At 45.5% G+C, this 25459-nt stretch overlaps 1 protein-coding gene across 1 annotated transcript in view; it reads right to left on the bottom strand.

Annotated features, from left to right (window-relative positions):
• Positions 1-3034: 3034 nt before the first annotated feature.
• The window catches only part of KCP (kielin cysteine rich BMP regulator), a 198599-nt gene continuing 176174 nt past the window's right edge, over positions 3035-25459 (bottom strand). Inside the window, exons 43-52 of the mRNA XM_030216418.1 lie at positions 24767-24866; positions 22888-22976; positions 21065-21167; positions 18478-18620; positions 14739-14911; positions 13775-13886; positions 7013-7114; positions 6659-6823; positions 5430-5727; positions 3035-4021 (exon numbers count right to left, since the gene is read on the bottom strand). Coding sequence (XP_030072278.1) covers positions 3804-4021; positions 5430-5727; positions 6659-6823; positions 7013-7114; positions 13775-13886; positions 14739-14911; positions 18478-18620; positions 21065-21167; positions 22888-22976; positions 24767-24866 — 1503 coding nt within the window. The 3' untranslated portion in view covers positions 3035-3803. The remainder of the gene's footprint in view (positions 4022-5429; positions 5728-6658; positions 6824-7012; positions 7115-13774; positions 13887-14738; positions 14912-18477; positions 18621-21064; positions 21168-22887; positions 22977-24766; positions 24867-25459) is intronic.

The following is a 25459-nucleotide window of genomic DNA, read 5'->3' as shown; positions in this document are numbered from 1 at the left end:
ACGGGCACTAGCAAGGTTTTCCTCGGAGTGTGTATGTTTTACAGAGTGTGTGTGAGAGTGAGTGTGTGATAGAGAGAGAGTGAATGTGTGAGTGTGTGTGAAAGAGAGAGTGAGACTGGGTGTGAGTGTGTAAGAATGAGAGTGTATGCCAGGGGCCCCCTCCCTCCCTCCCAGTTGCAGGGTCGGCCCTCTCCCCCCCTCCCTCCCAGTTTCAGGGTCACCCCCCCCTCCCTCCTAGTTCCTGGGTCCGCCCGCCCCCCCCCCCCCCTCCAAGTTCCAGGGTCCGCCATCACTCCCACCCACCCAGTTCCAGGGTCATTGCCCCCCTTCTTTCCCCCTCCTCCAGCCACCCTGCGATGTTTAACTGCGAAATTAGGGAGCTGTGTAGTGTAATAAAACGCACCTGTAACATTGTAAAGTTGACTCCGTGTCCGTAAGGTTCGTCAGATTCGTCAGTCTGTTACCATCCCTCGCGGCCCCGCGTACCCATGCAAGCCGAGTGCCAGCAGGGCACCTAAATGCGATTCTACAAATATTTGCTTCACTTACAAAACATGCATTTGCAAGGGGGGGGGGGGGGAAGCATACAATGGTGGAATATGGGTGGAGCTTCCACTTATGGGCTTAACTTAGATACTATAAGTTATGCACATCTCTGCCACCTGTAGGCGTGCACTTCCAGCTTTATGCAAAGTGCTACAATGTTATGCACGCTGATATTGCCTTTCACTAGTATTCTATAATGAAATCTAGGTTCTGCTATAGAATGAGCTCCTCAGGACACCTAAATGCAGGCTCCCAGTTGTAGAATTACTCCTAAATCAATTTAACAAGTGTTAACCAACAATTTAAGGCGTGTTGACTCGTCTAGCATGTGTTAAAAAAATTCTAACGTAGTAAAAAAAAATTTTTTTTAATTAAACTGAATGCGTGAAACGAATCAATATAAGTCCAAAAATCACGAAAGAGGCCCGACCTGAACATTTTTGCCCTGTGCACATCCCTATTATCACTCTGTGAATAATGACAAAACTGCAGGTTTCACATTTTGTATTTCTACACTTGAAGCACGCCACAGTTTAGCTCCAGTTCAGAATCTGCAGCGCACTCTGGGCACATGACGATAGGCTGCGGGCCTACCATTCCTTCTGACACATCCATGAATCTCCAGCGAGGCTGAGTGAACTGTGCTGTTATGCATGGATCGACTGATGTTCTCCAGAAAGGTATTATTTTATTTTTGTTACATTTGTACCCCGCGCTTTCCCACTCATGGCAGGCTCAATGCGGCTTACATGGGGCAATGGAGGGTTAAGTGACTTGCCCAGAGTCACAAGGAGCTGCCTGTGCCTGAAGTGGGAATTGAACTCAGTTCCTCAGTTCCCCAGGACCAAAGTCCACCACCCTAACCACTAGGCCACTCCTCCACTGTTGCTACTATTTGAGATTCTACATGGAATGTTGCTATTCCACTAGCAACATTCCATGTAGAAGTCGGCCCTTGCAGATCACCAATGTGGCCACACAGGCTTCTGTGAGTCTGACGTGCAGGACGTCAGACTCACAGAAACAGAAGCCTGCGCAGCCTTCTACATGGAATGTTGCTAGTGGAATAGCAACATTCCATGTAGAATCTCCAATAGTAGCAACATTCTATGTAGAATCTCTAATAGTATCTATTTTATTTCTGTTACATTTGTACCCTGCGCTTTCCCACTCTTGGCAGGCTCAATGCGGCTTACATGGGGCAATGGAGGGTTAAGTGACTTGCCCAGAGTCACAAGGAGCTGCCTGTGCCTGAAGTGGGAATCGAACTCAGTTCCTCAGGACCAAAGTCCACCACCCTAACCACTAGGCCACTCCTCCACTCCATAAATAAAACAAATCAAAAGCAGAAAAAGAGGTGGATGTATTTCACACAAATCCTTTGCTAAGGGTCCTTACTGCTATGAGTCACAGCTGTAAGATGCAGGAAAAAGCACGTATGACCCGGAGACGCATTCGATTGACAAACCCTTGAGGTCACCTTTTATTCCACAGCCATCGAGTATAAAAGTGGCAGAGTGATGATCAATAATAAATACAAAACACAATGTAGCAGTCACACCCAATGCAAGAGGTCATGAATCATATAAAAGTATACAAAGAAATCCCAGTGGTTCCATTGTTCAGCTTAACCCCCTCCCCCCCCCCCAACGAATAAAGTAACAAAAACAGCACCATGAATCATTGAAGAGGCTCAAGAAATGTCCATCTGTTTGCCAATTATGGTAGACAGTGATCTGCTATAGTACATTGTAAGGCTTAACAGTGTGCTAAGGTAGATTTTGACTGGCACAGAGTTGCACCAGGCTAAAGGTACAAGGATTCAGAGTAACGTATTTCTCAAGGAAATGGATGGAAGACACATGGGACAGCCTCCCAGAGAGGCAATGAAGCACACAACAGCAACAGAATTCAAGAAAGCACAAAGGATCCTTCCTGGATGAAAGGGTTAACACCTGAGATCAGATAGGCTCTGTGGTAATGCAATGGACAGACTACATGGGCTTTGCAGCTCTTATCTTCCAGCACCTTCTGTTAGGAATGTCCCATGCTACTTGACTCCAATATTCGGAATGTCTGGGTCAATTTGATTCTTTCAAAGTAAATAAGATCATTCCAAACTCTCTAAAACGACCACATTTTAATAATGTAAAACTGAAGCAATACAGTTATACCCTCATCTCCCCTTACATTCCTACCCAAAACCTCCGCTCACAGGTCAAATCCCTCCTCTCAGCACTTTTCTCCACCACCACCAATCCCAGGCTCCGCCCTTTCTGCCTCGCCTCACCCTATGCGTGGAATAAACTCCCTGAACCCATACGCCAAGCCCCCTCCCTGCCCATCTTCAAATCCTTACTCAAAGCCCACCTCTTTGTATGCGTGCAGGCACATAACCATTATACGTCCATTCAGGATATCTAGACTGCCCCAACTTGACATTTCGTCCTTTAGATTGTAAGCTCCTTTGAGCAGGGACTGTCCTTCTTTGTTAAACTGTACAGCGCTGCGTAACCCTAGTAGCACTTTAGAAATGTTAAGTAGTAGTAGTAGTAATAGTGATCGTTCTTGCTTGAAAGGACATTTATTGCCACTTTCAATGTCTTGCCCACATCAAAGGCCTGGAGCTGTGCTGACAGGTTGGAACAGGCCCTGCACAGGGGAATCTACATACTGAAAAACAAGAAAAACAAGTAAAGGTATCTTTTGTTGGGTTAAGCAAAGTCTTCAGGTATACAGGATTCATCTGTTGTTGGGTAGGTCTTTTTTTCCATTGTTCATTCCATTACCATCTCGTTATTAGGACAGTCATAGCAACAAACCCTGGAATGCAAGCAAGGACTTCACCTAGCTGGTCCTCATCAGGATCAATGTGTCTTTATCCATAAGGTAGTGAGGAGAGGAAGAAGGTGGTAGAAATGAGGAAAGAGGGGAAAGGACAGAATAAAATATGAATGGATGAAAAAAAGCACAAGTAAACAAAGATAGATCTGTTTACCCTTGATTTGAGGTATACCATGGCCATACCAAAGCAGTTTCCAACTGGCTTTGAGCACTGACAGGTGAGGAAGTCTTGTCACTTGTGTATCTGGAACAGGGCTCTCTGACAGTCCCGTGTCCTGGTGACTTTGCTGCTCTGAAGAGTATTAGGAGTGATCAAAGTCCAATCCAGGTAGATATTCATGGGCTCTATGGCAGCAAAAAGGTATGGAGAAGAAATAGAGGCATTTCAGGATTTCCTTCCTCATGACTGGCCTTCATAGGTTACCATAGATAATTTTGGGGCAGGCTTCGGGAAGAATACAGTGGGATTCGTGCTCCACAAGTCCAGCAGGGCACTGGCAGCCTGGGACACAAGGCTTGAAGCAGTGGGATTCTATCACTCCCAATGGGACGGCCTTGTTGAAGCATGTCTTCGGACAGGGAGGTCCACATTCATCAAAGACATAACCGCGGTCATGAGGGCAGCCGACAGCTGTGAAGGAAGGGAGACATAAGAGAAAGATCAGTATGGAAGAATGAAGACAAACGATTAGCCTGGGCTACTGCAGTCTTCCAGAGAAGAACAAAAGTCAAGTTGTCCAAGATGATGGAGAAATATGGGAGACCAATAAAGATAAAAACATGGGGAAGAAAAGAAAGAGAAGAGAAAAATTAAAGAAAAGAGAAACTTGGAGAAAGGAATGGGAAGAGGAAGATTTATTTATAAAAAAATGTATAACCTGCACCATCTGCTATTCTGGGCGGGTGGGGGGTAAGAAAGAAGAAAAGATGGGAAAATGAGATATAGAGAAAAATGAGAAAGGGGTAACTAGTAGGTAAAGGGATAGAAAGAGGAAACAGGACAGAAGAGATAACAAAAAAGAGAAAAGCAAAACAGAGGAGTAGAGGGTAAATAGAGGCAGTAAGACAAAACAGAAGCTGAGATAATGAGGAAAGGATAGAAAGGAAGATAGGATAAGAACAATGAGAAACGGGGAAGCAAGAAAAGAAGATCGATAAGAAAGCAGAGAAGAGATAAGAGGAAGAAAAAAAGAGAAAGATAAATGGGAACGGGAAGAGAGGACTAAAGGTGTAAGAGAACAGATGAAAAAAGAAAGAGAGAGGGAAGGGGAGGGAAAAAGGAGGGATAGTTTTAAATATTGACAAAAGGGATATTTATTATCGTTATGATTTGTATAGAGCAGTGGCGTAGCCAAGGGTGGGCTTGGGTGGGCCCAGGCCTACCAGTAGCAGCACACCTATGATGTGGCTGGCAGAGATTCCCAAGCTGAAAAATCCCAACAACTGTCCCTCCTGCATACTTTAAAAATAGCAGATCTTCGCCTGCAGGAAGCAGCGACTGATACATACTGATTACACCTGCCCCCCCCCCCCCCCCCCCCACAGCCTTCCCTCTGACATATTCCCACCTATGCGGAAACAGGAAGCTGCATCAGTGGGAATGATGTGTGTATTAGTTGCTCCTCACTGAAAATCTGAAATGTAAAAGGTGTGCAGGAGAGGAGGGATATTTGAGAGACCATATGGCATGCAGGTGAGAGGAGAGACCAAATCACCTATGGGATGGGGTGCGGTTCTTCTGCCCACCCATCTTGGGCCCAGGCCCACCCAGAATTGGGTGTCTGGCTACGCCCCTGGTATAGAGCTTCCAGACCCACATAGCACTGTAGAGATGCATACGATACAATTTCTGCTTCATGGAGTTAATAACGTAGTCAAGTCTCTTTTTTTCTTATCTATGTGCCTTGAGTAGACTGCAAGTTCAACAAAGTATCTCTTATGTATCTGTACAGTGCTGCAAAGGCCTATAGATCTGATACAAAGTAGCAGAAAATTCCAGCTGAGCTGGAAGCTCATAAAGCAGAGGGACTGTGTATTACCACAGAGCGAAGGAGATCGCCACTGCAGGATGATCCCTGCCTCCCGGCACTCCGAAGCATAGGCCTCCAGTACGTCGCACAGACACTCATCTACGCTGGAGCCACAGGCGCACAGGTCATAGACACAGGATGCGAAGAACATCTCTGGAGCTACCACGCCATGGCAGCTCTCAAAGGCCTTGGACTTGAGTGTCTTGCACTTGATGTTGGCCTCCTTGTGGGCGCGGTACCCCGCCTCCTTGCATGGCTCTATGTCCTGGCCATCCGAGCACTGACTGGTATAATTGTCACTTTGCACCTGCACGAGACAGTCAACAAAGCCAGTGAGGTTGTATGGGAACTCACCATGTCTTGATCACCACCAGTGGAAACATGGCCCTTACCATCAGCTTCTGAGGATGAAAGAATACAGGATCTCTCTCTCTTCCCTCATATTAATTCAGTTTCTGTTGTATACTTGAAAATGAGTCAGCCAATGCATACAGTGGAGAATTAGGCTAGTGATTAGGCAGAGAGCTGAGAACCAAGAAAACTGGGACTCAGATCCCACATCTCTTAGCCTTTCATTGCCTTAGTAGCAACTTAGATTGTAAGCTCTCTGGGGCAGGGAAATACCTACCGTACATGAATGTTACTTGTCTTGAGCATAGGTTTGGAAAGCTTAGATCCAATAGAGCAGGGGTGGGAAACCATGGTCCGCGAGGGCCACAACCCAGTTGGGTTTTGATTTGCACGTACTGCTCCCATTGTATGCAAATATATCTCATGCATATTTATTGTGGAAATCTTGAAAACCTGACTGCGTTGTTGCTCTCAAAGATCATGGCTTCCCACCCCTACATTAGTGTAATGTGTACATATTGCAGAAACAGAACAAATAATAGAAGGATGTAGAGAGAGAAAGACACGGATAGACGGATACAGTCATTCACCTGCTGGCCAGGTATGAGGGTCCTCATCCCTTCCAGGAGAACTCAACTGCCAAGTTCCTGAAGGAAAAGTCCATAGTCTGCTATTGAGACGGTCATGGGGGAAGTCACTGCTTGCCCTGGGATTGGTAGCATGAAATGGTGCTACTAATTGGGTTTCTGGCAGGTACTTGTGACCTGGACTAGCCACTGCTGGAAGCAGGATACTAGGCTAGATGGACCATTGGTCTAACCCAGTATGGCTATTCTTATCTTCTTATCCAAGTATAAGGATCTCGATCATTTCCAGGAGTCACTTACCTTCCAGCTGTTCCCAAAGGTGGCTTCAGACTGTACAATTTGCCCTGTGCGGACCCGCATGTCATCTTGCGGGTAATTGTTGAAATTTCCACACAGCCCACACATGTTGCCCTTATATGTCCCAGGCACACTGACTTCCAAATGAGACTTTCCATTCCAAAGGACCTGGGGCAGAATCAGGAAGGGAGAAGTGTTACTGTAGCGACTGTACTAAACAAAGTAGAAGAAATATAACCCCATCTTTGTACAGATTAGGAACCTCTCTCCCAATGTCTGACATTAGTGAAGATAAAAGCCTCCTGCATGCATCTGGCTCCAGAACAGACTGGGGACCCTCTTTCCGCATCATCTTACTTTGACTCCAATATTTGTGTTCAGGAGGATTGTATTGGTTTTTTGCTCGATGTAGATATATGGCTCCTTCAGGAAGGGCAGGTCCACTGTCTGATAATCCACCTTAGAAGACAATAGGGTAACACTGAGTCAGTCCACATAGCAAGACCACCATCACCCTCAACTGTTTTGCATACACACCAGGACACTCAGCCTACAACCTAGAGTACACACAGAAGAACCACCACCACTCACAGCTTCTCAGTACACACACCAGGACCACCACCACTCACAGTTTCTCAGTACACACACCAGGACCACCACCACTCACAGTTTCTCAGTACACACGCCAGGACCACCACCACTCACAGCTTCTCAGTACACACACCAGGACCACCACCACTCACAGTTTCTCAGTACACACGCCAGGACCACCACCACTCACAGCTTCTCAGTACACACGCCAGGACCACACCACCACTCAGTTTCTCAATACTGTAAAGGGGTCCTACACTTCAGCTCCGGGAATGTAACCGGAAGTCCTGTTCCGCACATAGGGTTCCTGTGAGGTTCAACACTTTAATTAGGGCTTAGGGCAAAAAGTTTTAATTCAAGCTCTGTTCTCCAAACACAATCAAAATGCAGTTCCAAAAAGTTCAGGCCCAGCTTAAAAAGCCCAGTCAATATTCAGTTCCCATAAAAAAAAAGTTCAGACCCAGTTCAAAAAGTACAGGCAAAATTCAGTTCCATTGCGCCCCCACCCCCGAAGGCCAGGTGGGGGTTGCCCTCTTCTTTCCCAGAAGGACCTTCCCTCCCTGCTAAGAAGGACTCATTAACAGTTCAGCCCCCATTTCTCTATATCACAATCAGTTCAAACAAACTCCCATTGAAAATCTCTTCAAAGGAAAAACAATAATTAATTCACCTTTCCTCTTCTTTGTAGGGCTGGCAGTTCACCTCCCACTTTACAGCACCTCAAGGTCTGTGGCCTCCACACTGCCTTTATGTGCTGGAAAGGACTGTGTTTGCATGCTCCCAATCCATGGTATCCTGCTCTTTTAGGCAAGGAAGTTCTAGAGGAAGGTCCTTTCCCTCCTCCACATACTCCATGGATTCCTTCACTGAGTAAGTCTCCCCTCCATCCTGGTAGCTGGGAGCTTTCAGAAAATCTGTTCCTCCCTTTTCACAGCTGGGGGTAATTATATACTGCTCTTGCAGCCAGGGGAACTGGGCTTCTTCTCTTCTTCTCCCTCTAGTGGGGAAGGGAGTAACTGGCCCACCTTGCACTGAACTACTTCTCCCCCTGTGGTGTTAGAAATTCCTTCCGCCCTTTTAGGTCTACCCCTCTCTTTCCTTCTCACAAGGGATTCTGGGGATTGTAGTTAAGGGATTAGCTGCTTCTCTTTGGGTCCACGGTTACTAACCTTATCACAATACACATACCAGGACCACCACCATTCACAGCTTCTCAGTACACAGCAGAACCACCACTACCTGAAGAACCTCAATGCACATGATGGAACCACCACCACTCACAGCTTCTCAGTACACACAGAAGAACCATCACTACTCACAGCTTCTTGGTACACACAACAGACCACCACTACCTTCAACCTCTCAGTACACACAGCAGGACCATCACTACCCTCAGCCTCTCAGTACACACAGCAAGACAATAAATCTCAGCTTCAGTACACACAGCAGGATCACTGTCAACCACAGCCCTTCAGGACCACCACTACCCACGTCCTCTCTTTAGCTACTCTCCTATCACTAAATTCTTCTTCTCCCATCTCTTTGATCATAGCTCTACAGGGCCAATCTGAGGACCACTTTTATAGGAGTAGATAATGATATCCTTCTTCTACCAATCATGGTTTCTATTTCCTGCTAATGCCATCTGCATGGGGAATGTTGCTGTATAATGATTCTACATCCATTGTGACCAGAAGGGCATCCGGTGGTAACTGCTTGATGTTTTTTAAATTTGTTCAGAAAGTCTATGGTGTCTTGTATGAAGCTGTTCGTCTTGTGTTTCATACAAAGACACCACAGATTTTCTGAAGAAATTAAAAACTATTACCACCAGGTGCCCTTCTGGTCACAACACAATGGATGATGGAATAACTGCATGTGATAAACTCCTAAGAGCACCCACCCTGGATCATCAATACTCACCAGAAACTATTACAAAATTAATTGTTTATTCTAACTCACAACTATTTCCACTTTAACAATGATATCTATCTTCAAATCATGGGCACTGCGATGGGCACCAGAATGGCACCCCAATATGCTAACCTCTTCATGGCACAACTAGAAGAGATACTTTTGAATACATATCAAACTAAATCTCTAAAATACTACCAGCATATTGATGACATTTTCATGATTGGACTGAGGGGGAAGAAACTCAAACAATTTCACAGTTCTTTCAATACATACCATCCTATAATTGGGGATATCTGCTTCAATTACTGGAATGGGTGGGATTCCCGGGAGAGGCCATGCAGATTATTAGGGTACTCTATGCAGGACTGGGGGCACAGATCATAGCAAACGGAAATCGATCGGAGTGGTTCCCCGTCAAACGAGGAACGAGGCAGGGGTGCCCGTTGTCCCCATTCCTATTTGATTTATCATTGGAGCCCCTGCTACGACTCTTAAATGGCTCTGGGGAGATTAAAGGAGTACAGATGAGAGGGGTGGAGGTCAAAACCCTAGCGTATGCAGATGATATCCTTTTGGTTTTACGTGACCCACAGCCCTCACTGCAGAGAGCCCTAGAGATTCTGGAAGAGTATGGTGAGCTATCGGGTTTTTCTTTAAACCTACAAAAGTCCTGTGCCTTAGCAGTGGATGAAGTTGTACGTGAGAGGTGGCAGGGAGCCTTTCCGTTGCAATGGGAGGATCGGGCTCTAAAATATTTAGGAATAATGATCCCACAGGATATGTCCTCCCTGTACAAAATTAATGTAGGTCCTCTGATGGAAAGTACGAAACACAGATTATCCCTGTGGCAGACCTTACCATTATCTATATGGGGGCGTATTGCTCTCTTTAATATGCTTATAGCCCCGAGATGGCTCTATCTTTTTCAGCAGCTACCCCTGTATTTGAAAGGAAAGGATGAAAAAGCCTTGGATAGGCAGATTCAGGGGCTATTGTGGAAAGGGAAACGCCCCAGATTGTCGATGACAGTGATCACAACCCCGAGGGAACAGGGGGGGATGGGACTTCTGAGCGTGCGGAACTTAGCAATTGCCAGTGCGATGCGTCATATTAACGACTGGTATCGGGGTACCCAGGAGTTCTCTGTCACTGAAGTTGAGACTACTATCTTTCCGGAGACACATTTCAGTTATTTATTACACTCGGGTAACCGACTGCCAACACGCGCGTTTCAGAGGCACCCCCTGTTGCAATCCCTTAGAAACACATGGCGATGGGTGTGTAGGAGACATTACTTTACGGCCAAAACCACTCCTCTACTGCCTATCATGAATAATCCTGACTTCCCACCAGGACAGGGGAACAGCGTTTTTAGACAATGGGCAGCGCGGGGCATCCTTTATCTGTCACATGTAGTTGATGAAGAGGGGAAAATAAAAACCCTTCAGACACTAGTGGAGGAATTTGGGATACAGGGGGGTAATTACTTTGAACATCTTCAATTAAAACATTACATAGCATCCCTGAAGTGGACTGACCTAACAGAGGATGTAATAGACACGTTGAAGGAGACATATTCACTGGGCGCCCAGTTATCAGTTCCCCTCAGGTTCCATCACCAGCAATTAAAGGATTCTACCTCTGAAATAGACTATGTGCGCTTGGCCCAAGATTGGTCAACAGACCTGGAAGCTGCAATTACGACGGACATATGCAAAGATTTTATAAAAAAGCTATATAGGCTGCAGGTGTCGGTCGTACAGCGCGAGCGACTATATAGATTTTTGTTAAGAACATATATACCTCCAAAGAGGGCTGCACGTATGATAGAGTCCTGCGATGGGACCTGTCCCAGGTGTGGTAGAGGGGAGGCCGGTATTGGTCATATGTTCTGGTTGTGCCCCTTGGCAATGGAATTTTGGGGTGAGATCACTCAAACATTACAACAAATGTGGGGGTGCTCCGTGGTCTGCGATCCCCTCCTCTTGTTTTATAAATTTAAATTTTCGGGATTGCCACCCCAAGGGTTTAAGCGATTTGTGTGCTTGGCGACATTATTTGGGATCTCCACCATTTTGAAGTTTTGGCTGTCCGACTCGAAACCTCCAGTGGTCTACTGGAGAACACAGTTACTTTATCAGATGAAACTTGAGAGATGTGGTGTCCGCTCCCTGGATACTGAAGCGGGTGAGAAATTTCGCATGCAATGGGAACCGTTGTGGCTGACACTGCCTTCTAGAGGTCGCAGCTATATCTTGAACATCTAAGCAGCTCACGTGGGGTAGGGGAGGGGGGTAGGAGGGGACTGCTACATGGGAAATATGATTTATTGCTTGTGTAAATTTCAAGGCTAAGATGTACTTTTACGTAACAGCACTATATTTTGCTAATAAGTCAGGAAGGGAAGGGGATGGGGAGTTCTGAAAATGTTAAATGTGATGATGCAAAGACAAGCGAAGATTTGACTCAAAGTGGTTATTGACAACACATTGTACTGAGATTAGAAGATTGTATTATTTCCTGTCTGTGCGATGTCATCAATAAAAATTATCAAACATACATACCATCCTACAATAAAATTCAAAATTAACTACTCCCCAGAAAAAGTCTATTTTTTAGACACCACAGTCTCCATTAGCAATGGCTATATATAAACATCTGTATACAGGAAACCTACAGACAGATGCAGTTTTATTTTTTTGTTACATTTGTACCCCGGCTCAATGCGGCTTACATGGGGCAATGGAGGGTTAAGTGACTTGCCCAGAGTCCCACTAGCAACATTCCATGTAGAATCTCAAATAGTAGCAACATTCCATGTAGAAGTCGGCCCTTGCAGATCACTAATGTGGCCGCGCAGTCTTCTGCTTCTGTGAGTCTGACGTCCTGCACGTACGTGCAGGACGTCAGACTCACAGAAACAGAAGCCTGCGCAGCCTTCTACATGGAATGTTGCTAGTGGAATAGCAACATTCCATGTAGAATCTCCAATAGTAGCAACATTCCATGTAGAATCTCCAATAGTATCTATTTTATTTTTGTTACATTTGTACCCCGTGCTTTCCCACTCATGGCAGGCTCAATGCGGCTTACATGGGGCAATGGAGGGTTAAGTGACTTGCCCAGAGTCACAAGGAGCTGCCTGTGCCTGAAGTGGGAATCAAACTCAGTTCCTCAGGACCAAAGTCCACCACCCTAACCACTAGGCCACTCCTCCACAACTCCAGTTTCCACCCTTCACATACAAAAAAAAATCCATTATACACAGCTAAGCCACAAGATACCATCATATCTGCTCTGACCCAAGAGACAGAGATAAACACCTCAAAATCCTGACTGAATCCTTCAAACTACAACCCCAAAATAATCTCCAAAAATGTTGCCTCTGCCCTTAAAATACCTATGGAAAACCTATTGCTGTACAATGCAAAGAAAACCACAGAGAGAATCCCCCTTGTAGTGACATAGCTAGAAAAATTGAGAAGAATCATAAAAGATCTACAGCCACTATTCCACGATGAAGGCACGCTAACGTTTTAAACACTAGAGACACCCATAGGAATAGGGTGATCCCATAGGCTGGTGTAAATGCTGCACCTACATGTTAGCATGGATGCATGTAAATGATAAGCCTTCTATGCATGTACCTGTGTGCTCCGCCCACAATGTACTCAAACTCTACCCATGTGCACACCCATCAGAAAAGAACACGCAATCAAATCATGACACATACTTCTACTCTAGTCAGTTATTCTGTAGCACTCTGAACAATTGTTGCCTGAATCCTCGGTACTTCTATGAAAACCCCCTGGCTGACCTCATGTTCCAGAATTTGCCTCAAGTCTTTGTAGCTAGAGCAGCAGAAGATTCTGGCATTATCACTGCCCTCCCTGTCTGTTGCCTCGCCAACAATTTCTCGCTCTTCAGATCCAGTCCTAAGCATGGGCGTAGCTATGTGGGGCCACGGGGGCATGGGCCCCCGTAGATTTGGCCCTGGTCTGTCGCCAACCCCTTCAAACCCCCCTCCTGCCGCCAACCCTCCCTCGCCGCCACCGTCGTGTACCTTTGCTGGTGGGGCTCCCCAACCCCCGCTAGATGAAGTCCTCTTCTCCGGCGCAGCCGCATTGCTGATCTGCAAGGGCAGGCTTCTGTTTCTGTGAGAGGACTTCAGCTGGTGGGGGTTGGGGACCCCCGCCAGCAAAGGTACCCGACAGCGGTGGCGGGAGAGGGTTGGTGGTGGTGGGATGGGGGGGTCAAAAGGGTTGGCACTGGGGGGGGGGGTCAAAGGTGGTGGTGGTGGCGGCAGCAGTGGCGGCGGGGGGGTTGGCGGCTCTGGAACCCCCTCCCGCCGAAGTCTAGCTACGTCCCTGGTCCTAAGACTCAACTCTTCTCCCTTGCTGTTTTGATATGATACATTGTCGTGATGTTACTGCATGTGCCACTGTAAGGCATCTTAAAACACGTTTGCATGGAAGACACTACCATACATATACGCTACATTGTATTGTGCTAGTACTTGGTTTCTAGGTGGCCCTAAGGGGCATGTACCTGGACTAGACAGGTGCCTGCAGCACAATGAGGGGCTTTCTATGTTTCTTGGTGGGTGCTCACCATGACAACCCAGTCTTGCAGCAGCTGTACCACCACGTCCCCAATCAGCACAGTCACCTCCTTTGTCCAGGAGACCCCACGACGACCTCGGTCATCATTGGTGGTATGGATGCTGAGGAGTACAGAAACAGGTGAGGGCAATGCATGGGACGGCAAGGAGAGCTCCTGCCTAGTGTCAGACTGCGGGCAATCCACAGAGCGGTATTATTAGTTTGTTACATTTAGTCTTTGCTGAAAATCCAATGGCTGCTTTAAAAGTCGCATGATAAAAATTCATAACAAAACTCATAACCAAAACTCTAGGTTCAACTGAGCTAGGCTAATATCCAAAACACACCTAAAAACAAATATCACATAATAATCATCTGACATAAAAATAAAGAAACATAATATAAATACAGTAGCTAGAGACTGCCACCCACACTACCAAGGCCAATGGCCTCACAATTCACATTTGTGAAATCAGTTCCAATCTTCTGAGACTATCTAATGCTATCATCATTCTCAATCCCTCAACCTTCTTTGCTCTTTACTTCCCACTTGCCCTCTACTTTCCAAACTCCCTTTCTCTCCTACCAAATATCTTCAGTGCCTTCACATTCCAATTTCTCTCCCCCACCAAATGCTACCACTACCCCAACTCCCAAACTCCATTCCCCCTACCAAATACCTTCTCTGACTTTACCTTCCATGCTCTCTCTCCCTCTCTCCTCCACCAAATGCCAACACTGCCCAACTCCCCGCCTCTCTCCCTCTGTCTCCTGTTGTAGCATCGCTCTCCTTACCTTTCAGTCTCTCTCTGATCTTCTCCCTGCCAAATATCGACATTGCTATTATACTTCCCATATCTCTATGTTCCCGGATATGAAATGTATACCATGGGTTCATTTACAGTGGGGAAGGATGAGGGTGGGAGTGGCGAGATGAATAATGGATATTCTCCATCATATATTGAGTTTCTCACCTGAAGTCTCCACCCTCACAGTCTTCGGCCAAAACATACGTGCATGAGCCTTGGAAGTGGAACATCTTGCCATCAAAGGTGCGGTAGTGTGGATCTCCAAATGCAATGCAAGTGGCAGGGCGTGGGATGCAGTGTGGGCAGCACATACCAGGAATCAGTGCTGGGGTCTCATCCTAAAACAGTGTGAGAAGATTTGAGGTAAACCGAGTGCTTCTCAGCTGCAGAGTGAGCTTCAAGAAACTGATGGGGGGCGGGGAGGAGTAGGTGCTATCCTAAAAGCTCTGGATCTTTCTGTACTAAGAAAATGCATCATTGCCCTCCTCTCCTAAAGCTTTGAAAAAATTCCTGAAACAGAAGGCAGAGATACGTGGAGGGGCATAATCGAACGTGAACGCCCATCTCCATGGGCGTCTATCTCCGAGAACGGGTACATGAAGGGGCGGGACAAACCGTATTTTTGAAAAAAATGGGCGTCCATCTTTTTTCTGATAATACGGTTTATGCCAGCCAAATGCATCGGATTTGTGCGGATTTGAGCTGGGCGGTTTCGTTTTTCAGCGATAATAGAAACCAAAGGCGCCCAGCTCAAAAATGACCAAATCCAAGGCATTGTGTTGTGGGAGGGGCCAGGATTCATAGTGCACTGGTCCCCCTGACATCCCAGGACACCAACCGGGCACCCTAGGGAGCACTTGTAACAATTAAAAAAACAAAGCAAACTACCTCTGAAGTCCATAGCTCCCTTCCCTTGGGTGCTGAGCCCCCCAAAACCCACTCCCCACAAATCTACACCATTACCATAGCACTTATGGCTGAAGGGGGGCACCTAGATGTGGGTACAGTGGGTTTTGGGGGCGGTTTGGAGGGCTCCCATTTACCACCACAAGTGTAACAGGTAGGGGGGGAGGTGGGCCTGGGTCCACCTGGCTGAAGTCCACTGCACCCACTAACAACTGCTCCAGGGTCCTGCATACTGCTGTGATGGAGCTGGGTATGACATTTGAGGCTGGTATATAGGCTGGAAAAAAAAAGTTTTTAAAGTTGTTTTTTTTGGGTGGGAGGGGGTTAGTGACCACTGGGGGAGTCAGGGGTAGTCATCCCCGATTCCCTCCGGTGGTCATCTGGTCATTTAGGGCATTTTGGGACTTGTTGGTGAAAAAAAAAGGGTCCAAAAAAGTGACCCAAATTCGCGCTAAAACGCCTTTCTTTTTTCGATTATCGGCCGAGGACGCTCATCTCTCCTCGGCCGATAAACACGCCCCAGTCCCGCCTTCACCATGCCTCCGTCAACTTTGGCCATTTCCGCAACGGAGTGCAGTTGAAGACGCCCAAAATCGGCTTTCGATTATACCGATTTGGGCACCCATGCGAAAAAGATGCCCATCTTCCGATTTGGGTCGCTTTTTGGACGCCTTTGACTTTCGATTATGAGGCGGCTAGTCACTCTGCTCTATAGCGCATTTTTAGTTTTTGTTCCTATTTAAAGATTCTGCGAAGCTTACTTTACTTGCACTGCCACGACCCCTGAGGAAAGCTCTGTACCAAAATACAGCTCACATAGGGTCTTTGTTTCAGTATATTTTTGGCACATAAACTCTTGGGACGCTCTTACTCCTTGTTCGCCTTGGTCATTTAGAACCTTCCTCACTTTACCCTCATTGTTGCTGCTTGCCTATTTGTGGAAATTGTGAGGACCTCCTTGTTTTGGGGGGGGGGGGGGGGGGGGGGTTGGCATAAGCACTAAACATCATAAACCTGAGGAGAAGAGACTGATGCTGTTAGGAGCCAATAAGAAAAACAGAGAAAACACAGGCATCAAAAACAATTATTGGAAAATAAAAATATTTCTTTGCACCTTTCCATGTTGACAAGGACCCTGGAGGTCATCTTTTATCAAAAGAATACAGCAGACACTTTCCCAGAAAAAGAACAATGGTGGCCAAACTTTCTGTGCAAAAGCTCAGATTTTTGCACAAGCTTTTGCTAACAATTAAGGACTGATGTTAATCTTATTCTTTTTTATTTTTCTGTAGTGTTTTATTTTATGTCCTGTCTAATGTGTTTGAAGAATATTGCCTTATTTGTAAAGATTTTATTGTGTGTGTATTTTGGAAACCACCTAGAATTGTAGGATAGTGCGGTCTATAAATTTTTAAAATAAACGCCAATGGTTCTTAGGCAGCAACAGGGCACTGTATAAGTCTAATCTGGCAGCACAGTAAAGCGATGATACTATCCTCTCTCTGCTCGCTAATTGGTGTGTGACCTTCTGCATAATTCCTCGCTACAGAATAGTTAGGCAGACAAAATTCAAGAAATTTAAAGAATATAAATCAAATCACACACACTGAAAAGTAACAAGACCCCCAATATTCAGCTGGCGACGGTGAGCGTTATGAAGTCCCCTGCTGGCATTATTCCCTGATATTCAACGCCAGACCCTGCCGGGCTTTGGCACTGAATTTTGGAGCCCGCTAACACACAGCCGGCTGAGTCAAACCGCTTAAAGATAGGCCTGCTATTTAGGCGGCCCAATTGAAGTGGTTTACTTATGCGGTGAGGAACTGAATATTGGTACTAAACCAAGCTCTGCCCCTGGCATGCCCAGAAGTTAGCTGCTTTTGAATTTGGCACTAACCGGTCATTCTCAGTGGTACCTAACTGGTTATCTCTACTGAAAATGACCAGATAGCTGCGAACAAGCGATTTAACCGGTCGGCGGCCATTACTGGCCGATTAAATCGTTTTGAAAATCGTCTGGAAGAATTTCAGCCTGGGTTCACGACTTCCTTAAACCATGAAAGCTAGAAGGTGGAAGAGTCTGACATGGGATGAATGATGCTACATGCACCCTGCATCTTACATATGTCTTCTAAGCTTGCTGGGTGATAGGATGCTGAACTAGAAAAACCTTTCATCTCACTTGGTTTGGCAATTTATATTCTTATTTGCATGTAGCTTATGACTTTCTTGAAGCAGGAAAAAGTTATCATGGGTTATTAATTTGCACATGGCTATCTATAGGTGTGACACTGGAAGAATAAATATTAGCATAACGATCACACTGTCATAAGTACATAAGTATTGCCATACTGGGAAAGGCCAAAGGTCCATCGAGCCCAGCATCCTGTTTCCAACAGTGGCCAATCCAGGTCACAAATACCCGGCAAGATTCCAAAAATGTACAAAACATTTTATACTGCTTATCCCAGAAATAGTCGATTTTCCCCAAGTCCATTTAATAACAGCCTATGGATTTTTCCTTTAGGAAGCCGTCCAAACCTTTTTTAAACTCCGCTAAGCTAACCGCCTTTACCACATTCTCTGGCAACGAATTCTAGAGTTTAATTACATGTTGAGTGAAGAAACGTTTTCTCCCCGATTCGCTTTAAATTTACTACATTGTAGCTTCATCGCATGCCCCCTAGTATTTTTGGAAAGCGTGAACAGATGCTTCACATCTACCCGTTCAACTCCACTCATCTGAAGGAGGCTGAACAAGGTGAATGTCTATATACTTTTGATGTTCCTAAAAAGGCAGGTGCCTGCAGCCACCTTCACAAGGCTCTCTGCAACATCTGTGATAAGGGTAGCGTTATTACTGAGCAGCCAGGACAGCCCAAAGATTGCTGGCAGGAATCTGCAGGAGACCTACAGACAATACTACCATTGGCAGTGCATCTCTCTAACACACACACTCTCTGCTCAGTGCTGAAGAAGAGACAGGCTTGAGACATACCGCAGCACAAGAGACTTGAGGACAGCGCTCGCTCTGGCAGTGAACCTCCCCCGACACACAGGTGCAGGATGTGCACTCGTCCACTTCCCAGTGCTCATTGGACGGATACATTTGGCCCTGATAGGAGCAGGACATGTTTGGATCTGTGGAGAGAGAGGATGCAAAGAACAGAGCGCCAAGGACTGATCAGGCCAAGATACCAAGCTTGCACCGCACAAAAACGCACACTGGGGCCCTTTTACAAAGCGACAGGGTCATTCCATGTCAAGTGGCCTGGTGGTCCCTGCGCGAAGGTCAAACAGATTACTATATCTCAGCAAGTATTGCATCGGCGAATGTAAAACTTTACCAATGTGGGAAACAAACCAGCCGATCAGTATAATATCCAAAAAGACTTTATTGAGGATACCATGTATGAAACAAATGCCCGACACAGGCCGTGTTTCGCCCAACAATAGGGCTGCGTCAGGGGCTAGTCTGTATCTTTCGTTAGCAGGCTATTCATTGTCTATCTGGCGTCATTCAGGATATTCTATTTTATGCTGCTCATGCTGGTTTTTTATGAAGAAGGTTCCTTTATATCCTTGTTTTGACATATAATTTGATACCAATCTTAATTAAGAAAGATACAGACTAGCCCCTGACGCAGCCCTATTGTTGGGCGAAACACGGCCTGTGTCGGGCATTTGTTTCATACACGGTATCCTCAATAAAGTCTTTTTGGATATTATACTGATCTGCTGGTTTGTTTTCCACGTTGGATTTTGCAGACATCTATGAATGTTCACAGAAAATTTCATTGAAATCCGTGATGGCCGCGCAGGGACCACCAGACCACTTGACATGGAATGACCCATCCAGTAAGCCCACCGCAGGCTTACCATACGTCAATCCGGAGCTACCGCCATCCCAACTCGGGCGCCAGCTGTAGTTCCAGCCCCAGTGTGCGACATTTCCAGTGCTGGCGGAAATATTCGAAAAATATTTACGCAGGTGCTAACCTGGCAGTAATCAGGCTGCACCGCACACTACCCGGTTACTGCTGGGTTAGCATGGGAACCCTTGCCACCACCTCAATGGGTGGTGGTAAGTGCTACCCCCCCCCCCCCCCCCCCCCCCCCCGCATGACCACATGGTAAGTGAAATCTTACCGCATGGTGAATTCTTTTTTCAGCCTTTTTACCCACTGCGGTAAGAAGGCCGCATCATGTGGCAAAAACAGCCTCTGCCGCTAGAGCAGGACCCCTTTTACCGCAGCTTGGTAAAAAGACCCCATTATTCACAAGCAAACAAGGCACAAAACACACACAGTACATGAGAAAACATGTACCCACCACAAACCTCGCACCACAGAAGCTGCCATATTTAGTGGGTTTCCAACAGATATAAAAGCACATATTTTAAATATCAACAGCATAGTGATAAAACATCCTGTATTCTAATCCTCGATCCCTTATTGTAAATCCAGCTTAAATATCCTCTCCTTTAATTAAGTGAACCCTTTCCAGTAGAGAGCTTGAATTATTGGACATTTTGAGATCCCTAAACCCAGAAGAATAAACATGTGCGGGTCAATATTTAAATGCTGGCCGTGGTGCTGAAATTAATCACGAATGTTCAGAACTGCTATCTAAATAGTGAGTGGTGGTGAATATCTGTGCAAAGTGGATTGTCCTGGCTTTATCTGGATAGTGCACTGGATATCACCACTCTTCGGATCACTTGCTTCTCTGCCCAAGGCAGTCTGGAAGGATTTTCAGCGGCACCATCTGTATCGTGCCACTGAAAGTTCATGGAGAGTGGCAGCTAGTGAAAATATGGATAACAGCTGCCATTATCCCAATATTTGCTTTTGACTATCAGGCCCATGAGCTATAGTTTTCAGATCCATTTGTGTATAGGTCATTTGTCAAAGGGGCTTTTAAAACTATCTGTGCTTGGAAGATGGTTCTTGGATTTAGAGGGAAGGTTTCTTAGGTTTAGTGAAGGGAAAGACTTTCAGAATTGCAGTACAAGGTGTCTAGGTTGGGTTCTGAAACAGGTTCTCTGGATCAGAGGCCAGATTACCTAGACTGGATTCAGAAATGGGTCCTCCAGATTCGTGGACAGGCTCCATAAACTGGATTCAGAAATGGGTCCTCCGGATTAGAGGCCAGATTACCTAGACTGGATTCAGAAATGGGTCCTCCAGATTCGTGGACAGGCTGCCTAAACTGAATTCAGAAATGGGTTTTATGGACTAGAGGCCAGATTATCTAAACTGGATTCAGAAATGGGTCCTCCGGATTAGAGGCCAGATTACCTAGATTTGATTCAGAAATGGGTCTTCCAGATTTGTGGACAGGCTGCCTAAACTGGATTCAGAAATGGGTTTTACGGACTAGAGGCCAGATTGCCTAGGCTGGATTCAGAAATGGGTCCTCTGGATTAAGGGACAAATTACCTAAACTGGATTCAGAAATGGGTTCTTCAGATTAGAGGCCAGATTACATAGACTAGATTCAGACATGGGTTCTCTGTTTAGAAGACAGATTATCTAGGTTGGGATTAGGAGAAGAGACTCAGAATCAGAGGAGTGGTTCTGTACCTTGACACTCATAGCAGCACCTTCCAGGGGTCCTGACTTTTACCAGCCCATCTTGGCATAGCACAGGGATGCACTCCTGAATATGACACTCCACATGTCCAAGCTTGAGAAGGAGAGAGAGTGACAATAAATGCAGGACACCAATATGACTTTGATCATTATTCTCTATTTTCTAACGTCTCACACCTCCCCTTAACATCCAGCTCCTCTTTTTCAGTCTCATATGATGCCTTCTGCTTAACATCCTTTCCTTGCACAGGGTCTCCTGACACATGTCCTTTGTTTCCATTTTCAAATATCTTTCTTAAGACTCTTCCTACAAGTAACTTGATTCTTCTTCTGTACTTCACTATCTCACCTTGTATTCCCAGGTCTCTACCTCTTGAATAAAAACATACCCTCTAATTACAGTAGACTTATTCTTTGAACTGCTACTTGCCTTTAGTCTGCAAAGAACCCTTCCGGATCCTTCCTTTCCTAAAATTACTGTCCAAACCCGCTTCTCCCTCAGCTCTTGGAGAAAACATTGTGTTGTGACTCATTCTATTCTTGATTCCATATAAAATAAAAATGTTTTCAGGTTAATCATGCAACAGAATCTCCATGTCTCTTTCCAGGACCCCTCAATATCTGCCAAACCCTCAGGGTTCCTTTCAATCTATCTAAAGTCAGGGACCATTATCTTCCTGTGTTTTCACCTTATCTTGGAACCCCCCAGGCTCAGGTCTTCTTTAAATCCCAATTCACTTAGATCTTAAATTACTGCCTCTTTTTACCTCAGTTCTAATCTCAACTCTGCTACTCCCAGTGACAGAGGGGAATCTGGAAACATGTCCCTAAACGGTTCCTGAATCACGTCCAAGGAACTCCTCTAATAGCTCAGGCAAACACCTCACGCCCCCTTCCTGAAATGAATCTTTACCAACTGGATATCCTCTTAGACTTCAGCAGAAAGGAATTAAGAACTGCATGCTGATTGACTGGACAATGTCTCTAACTGCCTGGACTCCCAGAAGAGCCTTGCAGTTGTACTGGGAGCAGAATGGGCTGCTCCTTCCCTCTCCCTGTCAGGCTTTGTTGAGGTGGAACCAAATTTACCAGGGTCTGATCACCTTTGTAGACTTAGCAGCATGAGCAACTAGGGTGATAGGAGCTCATGAATTCGTTTTCACCTGCATTACCTTTGTGTATTACTCGCTGACTATCTTGCACCAGTGGCGTAGCCACAGGTGGGCCTGGGTGGGCCAGGGCCCACCCACATAGGGCTCAGGCCCACCCAACAGTAGTATACATTTAGCGGTAGCTGGTGGGGAACCCAATCTCTACCAGCTGAAGACTTCCCCCTGATGGTAACAAAAATGCTGCTCTCCACGATACTGGCACCTACGCATGCTCAGTTTTCAGCGCATGTCTGCTGCAGACTGCCAAGGTGGAGAGAAGCATTTTTCTACCAGCTGAGATATTTTTTTGGTGCGGTGGAGAACACTTGGTGCCCACCCACTTCTTGCCTAGGCCCACCCAAAATCTGCTGTCTGGCTACGCCCCTGCCTTGCACGCTAAACCAGCTAGAACCGGTCAAAACTGCACGTTGCTGCCCCAGTGAGTTTTGTGAATCGGCCCCTAAATGCAATGAAGATGGGTGATCTGACTTGCACTGCTCATGCTATTTCGTAAATGCACAAGCACTCTGCTTATTCTCCTACAATTTCTTTGTTGTGTATAATAGCCACAAACCTGAAAAAAGCATTTATTTAAATTCCGGCCAGCCTTTCCTGCGGCACAGTCGTGACACCCCTGAAACACTGCCTGACGCCCACACTTACATTACAGGTACAGGTAACACAGTCATCCGTACTATCTGTCCAGATCTCGCCATCTGACACCCGTCGGTTTTCTGCCTCGATTACACACTCTGAAGAAGAGAAAGAAAAAAAAGAAAACTGTCTCCCTAGGATACACTAAACATATAAACTCATGCCTGGACAGGCCATACACAGTAGGACAGGATAGGCACTTCTTTATTGCTAATACTGAACTGCCTTGATGGGCCTGTGTGTCCTGAAAACTTAGAATGAACAGTTCCCTGGACTGAAATGTGTCATGACTGATGTACACGAACACAGCTTTTTACAGCAGCTCAGTGCTCAAGAGCAGAGGGTGTAGCAAGTCAGACTGGGAACTCAAGCAGAGCTGGGTAGACTGGTTCACAGCTGGAATATCAGGGGGTATGACAGGTCAAATTGAGATGCATGGGCACAGCTACGTGCAGAAGCTCAGTGCTGAAACAGCAGAGGTTGGAGCAGGTCAGGACTGAGGTGCTTGGGCAGAGCTATGTGCTGGGGCTCACTGTTGAAACAGGAGGGGTGTGGAAGGTAGGACTGAGGTGCACGGGCAGAGCGATTCTATGCTGATCTAGTAGGTTAGGACTGAGGTACATGGGCGGAACTGTGTGTAGGGGGTAATATTAGTAGTCGTAGTAGGGGCTTATACAGGTCAGGACTGAGATGGATTGGCAGTGCTGTGTATAGGAATACAAACTGAACAGAGCTAGCAAGAAATTACTGAAAAGAAGAAAGTAGGTCAGCAAAAGATCAAGGAGAAATTAATTTGTACCTGCTAATTTTCTTTCCTTGAGTCCTACCGAACCTGTGGGTTATGCCTATTAACCAGTATATAGAGACAGGAAAAAACGTTCTGCCTGCTGTTTGGCCAAATTCCCACATTAGCAACAGGCAAAACCCCGGAAACATTCTAGTCAAAATACTTTAACACTGGTAATGTTCACCAATGTGGCTCCGGCAGTCTGTCTGTCCTTCCCAAACAAATATGTGAAACTCCATGTCTTGATTTTTTTAGCCATTCTACAGTTAGTAAAGCTTTTGTTAAAGATGAAAGACTTTTTGGTCTCACTCACCCGGGAATTTTGTCTGTTTTTTAGATAGAGGCACATGCATAAGTAATTCCGTTGATAAAGCCAGTAATACAGGCGAGACGAGACCCGTCGGACACATGATCAAGATAAGTGCTATATGCTTAGTGCCGTGTGTTTAAATCTGGTATGACAAGTACTTTGAAGCATAATTGATTAATACTGAAAAAAATATAATAATCCAGGCCAAGGGCACCTGGCAAGCTTCCCAAACGTACAAACATTCTATACATGTTATCCACAATTCCGGGAATAACATGTATACAATGTTTGTACTTTTGGGAAGCTTGCCAGGTGCCCTTGGCCTGGATTGGCCGCTGTCGTGGACAGGATGCTGGGCACGATGGACCCTTGGTCTTTTCCCAGTGTGGCATTACTTTTGTACTTATGTAAACACCTCGGAGGTTTTTTGAGCCGATGAAGAAGGAGCCCATGAGTCATATACAAGTTGGTTTTGACCACAGACAGGCTGAGGCTTTTTCCTCCATAAACAAAAAGATTAATTATTATAACTGACAAACCACAATAGAACAGAACCACAAGTGTGTTCTAGAAGGAGTCTTCATTGGTTGGCGGTTACAGTTTCAGTTACTAAAAGACCACTTAAATCACCAAACAACCTGAGTGAAGGCAGGTGAAAAAGTTATTCAGATAGTGGTGATATTCAGCTGCTGTCTACATCACTTATTAATTTATTTAGTGACCACACGATCTGTAAATTCAGTATCACAACCTAGAGAGGGGAGTGAGAGTCTGACTTAAAAAACCATTACCATCACAGGCTGGACAGCATGAGTTATGTGGCATGAACTGCTCTGTGCTGGGACAGCTCAGGAAAGGACATCCCTGGTGGACACACACCCATGTCAGGTCCTGGGATAGAAAGACATAGAATTGAAGAAGAATTTATAACTTTACCATCATGTTCACGTGGATTGCCTTGTATGCTGACTACATATATTCTTGATCAATGGTTCTGCAACCTGTCCTAGGGACCACCAGTCAGTTGGGTTTTCAGGATATCCCTAATGAATATGCATTCTTAATACCAATTTCAGGGGTAAATCTACAATAATTAGCCCAATCAAATTTAGATATCCATATATAGTGACTAATATACTAATCTTTACTTTTGTTTTATCTTACCAATAATAAAAATCTCAAATATTTTGTTCAATTTGTTCAATTCATATATTTTTCTCTATCATTTTGACATACTCATACAAAAAATACAAAACACAAAAACAGAATCAAAAGCAAATTATGTCCAACATTTTCCTCTGTCCCGTTGTGGATACCGTGTGAAAATCTTGATCACAAGTATGTTTTTACTAATTATATTCCAAACGTGTCTGCATCCAACATAAGATGTTCAACGGTAAATGATTGTAATAATTGTTCATTCCAAACTCTGTACATGCAGAGATCGTAAAGAGCATACTTAAGATTTCACTTGTAGCTGATCA

The sequence above is a fragment of the Microcaecilia unicolor genome, chromosome 10 (genome assembly GCF_901765095.1).
Source record: "Microcaecilia unicolor chromosome 10, aMicUni1.1, whole genome shotgun sequence".
Classification (NCBI taxonomy): Eukaryota; Metazoa; Chordata; class Amphibia; order Gymnophiona; family Siphonopidae; genus Microcaecilia; species Microcaecilia unicolor.
Note: the sequence above shows the minus strand (reverse complement) of the source record. Positions and strands in the feature narration are given on the sequence as shown.